This window comes from Arachis ipaensis, chromosome B04, assembly GCF_000816755.2.
Source record: "Arachis ipaensis cultivar K30076 chromosome B04, Araip1.1, whole genome shotgun sequence".
Classification (NCBI taxonomy): Eukaryota; Viridiplantae; Streptophyta; class Magnoliopsida; order Fabales; family Fabaceae; genus Arachis; species Arachis ipaensis.
The window spans coordinates 6,984,999-6,988,826 of NC_029788.2; the positions used below are offsets into that span (position 1 = coordinate 6,984,999).

General features: G+C 30.8%; 1 protein-coding gene across 1 annotated transcript in view; it reads left to right on the forward strand.

The window, feature by feature from the left end:
- LOC107638692 (tonoplast dicarboxylate transporter) overlaps positions 2,984-3,828 on the forward strand; it is a gene marked incomplete in the record, with an annotated part of 3,664 nt that continues 2,819 nt past the window's right edge. Inside the window, 2 exon segments of the mRNA XM_016342048.2 lie at positions 2,984-3,561; positions 3,660-3,817. Coding sequence (XP_016197534.1) covers positions 3,115-3,561; positions 3,660-3,817 — 605 coding nt within the window.

Here is a 3,828-nt window from a genome sequence, read left to right on the forward strand (position 1 = left end):
AAAATAATTTTTTTCATCATAATCTATAATATAAAAAAAAATTAACGTAATTTTAAAAAAATTATATTCCCTTAATATTATCACTCACAAAAACACTAGTACATATTAATATGCAACTATCATTTTTACAAAAAGAATATCGTTATAATCATCTTCATTTGTGTAACAATCACCATTAAAATATCTTTTAAAATATGAATTGTATACTACATATGTTATTTTAATGTGAGCAACATTTTATTTCTAAAACGCCGGGGATCTATCCCGAGCCATTATTTATTTCTCTTGATTTGATATAGGACATGATTATGGAGAAAAGATCAATTGACCCAGAGAAACGAATGCATATGGAATTGAAGTGGTCAATAGTCAAATTGTCATTAATCTATTTATTGATTAATTTATTTAATATTTTGAAAATACTACTTATCCATATTTTTAAAATACTATAATTCTCGTAAAAAATAGAAAGAAGTGAATTGTGATTAAATAAGATATTGAAATCCTTCTTTGTTTATCATTAAAAAAAGAAAACAGAGAACTGATATCTCCAACCATAAACGAATAAACGATGATGATTCCACATTCATCATCTGTCACTGCCACGTACGTAGCCATGGATTTGGTCAATTACTCAATTTCACAATCTTTTTGTCTCCAAGGTGGACCAATGTGTGCATTATTTGTGTAGAATTTATTGCATGCTCTAAAAATAAAAATCAAATGAATGCTTTTCACTTTAGTAAGGTGAATCACTTTGAAGTTGGTTTTCATCTTAAATATAAAAGGGATTATTTTATTTTTAAACAATTATTCAAATTTTGGGAAACAAATAAACTAATCATATTTAATCAGTGTTATTATATAATTGGTTTCAGTAATATTTAAAATGTACTTTGTTAAAAAATATAATAACAAAAAAATTCAGTCATATTTTATAAGTAGTGTACTGTTTAGTGTTTACTATGTTGTTAAATAGTTCAATTTACTAATACTTTTATATGACTTATCAAACAGTAGAATTAGATCTCAAAATTATATATTATATATTGTACTCTAAATCACAAGCCATATTCAAGTCTTGTAAATAATTAAAAGAACAAACACCGAGTTACAAATAATATTGCTAGTTTATAATGTTCATATACTGAAACGGCAGTTAATTAATATAAAAAAATTTAGTGAGAAAACATAACTCACAGTTAGCATATAAAAAGAGTTTGTTGAAGTTAGGTGGTTCAGCTAAGAAGTTGGCAATGTATTGTTACTATTTTGTTAAAAAATTCGTTGTATATGTACTTCAGAGTAATATGCCTGAATTAACTAACAAATTCATTCTCCAAATTTATCATCCTATAGTGTCAACACGTTTAAAACAGTGTAGATATATACACGTTTAGAATTAGGAATCAAAATAATATTTTCTATCAACATTTAGAATGGTCGTAATGGATACCCATTAAAAAAAATATCCAAAACCAAAAACCCCCTTCAAATAGGGGATTCAAATCCAAACCAATTTAAATTAAACCGCTATCCAAATCAAATTGCAAACTGTTGGATCGAATTAAATTTTGGATTTATCTTTTATAATTGATCAAATCTAATCCAAATCGCACAATGTGCTATAATATTATTATTTTATTATTATATTTATAATTATACTTATAACATGAACTTGTTATATATATTTAATTTATTTAATTTATAAAATCACAAATCCAATTTAATATAAATCACTTAAAATTAGATCGGATCGGATAATTTTTTTTTTTTAAAATCAAGTCACATCACAAATAAAATTAATATTCGAATCGAATTAATTTTTAACTCAAAACAGATTAAAATCGCACCGCAAATATCTCTACCCCAAACAGGACTATTGATACACTCTATCTTACCCTTCTCATGGGTCGTCTTTTCGTAACTATATATAGCCGGATCCTTATTTTTATATATTATTTATCCTGTCTCGGTAGACGGTAGGAAAACAAAAATAGCATGTAGTAGTTGGAAAGGAACATCGTTTCACCTTAATGCATTTTGTTATTTCCAACTAATAAATTAAAATAAAAAAATGTTAGCTGATACATTTTTTATATTCATCTTATATTTAAATCAATACTAATTAATTACTTATTTTTTAATAAAAGTATTAGTCCTTGTTATTCGTCTCATAAAATAAATGTCATTATTCACAAATTAAAATTCATGATACAGTTTAACTTCTTAAAGCACAGCTGCACTCAGCGCGTTTGCCTACATAAATTTCTTCAAGCATTCTTTTTATTACGTCGTAACTCGTAACACATTCAATAATTTCCAAAGGTACAAATACATAAATGTGCCAAGTTCAATAATAATTCGGTCATAACTGGACCCCATTGGTTGGAATCAAGGACCCCTTGTCCCCACTCATTATCATATTGCCACCACTTCCACATGGTGGACATATACATTATTATAAGTCGCTCCAAATTACTATTCAATGCTACAGTTTACAGCGTTCTTCAATTAAAATGATCCACGCACAATGCACTCAAGTAATTCAAGTTAGAAATTCTAACTAAATTGTAACTATAATCTCATCCCAGAAACTAATCATATGCAGGACTGACAAAAAACAATCTAAACTATTATTAATAAGAATCCAATTCAATTTCAGCTGTTATAATTGTCACTGGATGGTATATAATTTGTTTGTGTAAACGTTTGAAGGTCCCAATATATATATATCCGACAAATTAACAATTTCGTAAATTAAAATTTTATTTTTTATCAAATAGATGACTGCATATTTAAGAGAGAATTTAAATTTTTAACATTACTTAAACAAATTAATAAATTAACTATTACTAGACCAATTTAAATTTGTTAATTTTAAATATATTGTAATCGTTGTAAAATTATCATGTAAGGTGTATTTTATATAAAAAAAAAAGAAAGAAAAAAACCAATTTGCCTACTTCATGGTACCTTGTGATTTGTGAAAATTGAAGAAATAAAGCCCCACACGCACTCAATTATTATATATGTATATAACAACCTATCTCCTATAATGATTCTTTCCCGTTACAACATACAACCGAAAATCCCAAACCAGCATATTCCAAGATGAGCGGAGAAGACACGGGGTCGGTGGAGGAGCAGCAGAAGGGCATGAAAGCACCACTGCTGCCAGTCCAAGATTCAGCATCACACAACAGCAACCAGCAAGTGATGACCCTGAAATCATTTCTAACACTGAAGAACTTGTACATAATCCTAGGACCCTTGCTATCCCTGCTGATATGCTTGCTGGTAAAGCTGAAGGATGCTCCGGCAAGTAGTGTGAAGATGCTGGCGGTGATTGCATGGGTATTCGCGTGGTGGGTGACGGAGGCGGTGCCGCTGCCGGTGACTTCGTTGTGCCCGCTGTTCCTGTTCCCTCTCTTTGGAATCGGTTCTGCGGATAGTGTTGCTCACTCTTACATGGACGATGTAATCACCCTTGTTTTGGGTAGTTTCATTCTTGCTCTCGCTGTTGAACGATACAACGTTCATAGAAGATTGGCTTTGAATGTGAGTCATCACTCTCTTCTTTTCATTAGGATCATCATCTTTATTATCAAAAAAATTAATTTTTATTGGGATTTGGGAACATGACATGGGACCCACAGGTAACGCTGTTGTTTTGTGGCGACCCGCTAAACCCAGCAATGCTACTCATGGGTCTGTGCGCCACCACATTCTTTGTAAGCATGTGGCTCCACAACGTGGCGGCGGCGGTCATGATGATGCCGGTGGCCACGGGTATCCTGCAGCGGCTACCACCGCCCAGCGAGCAGT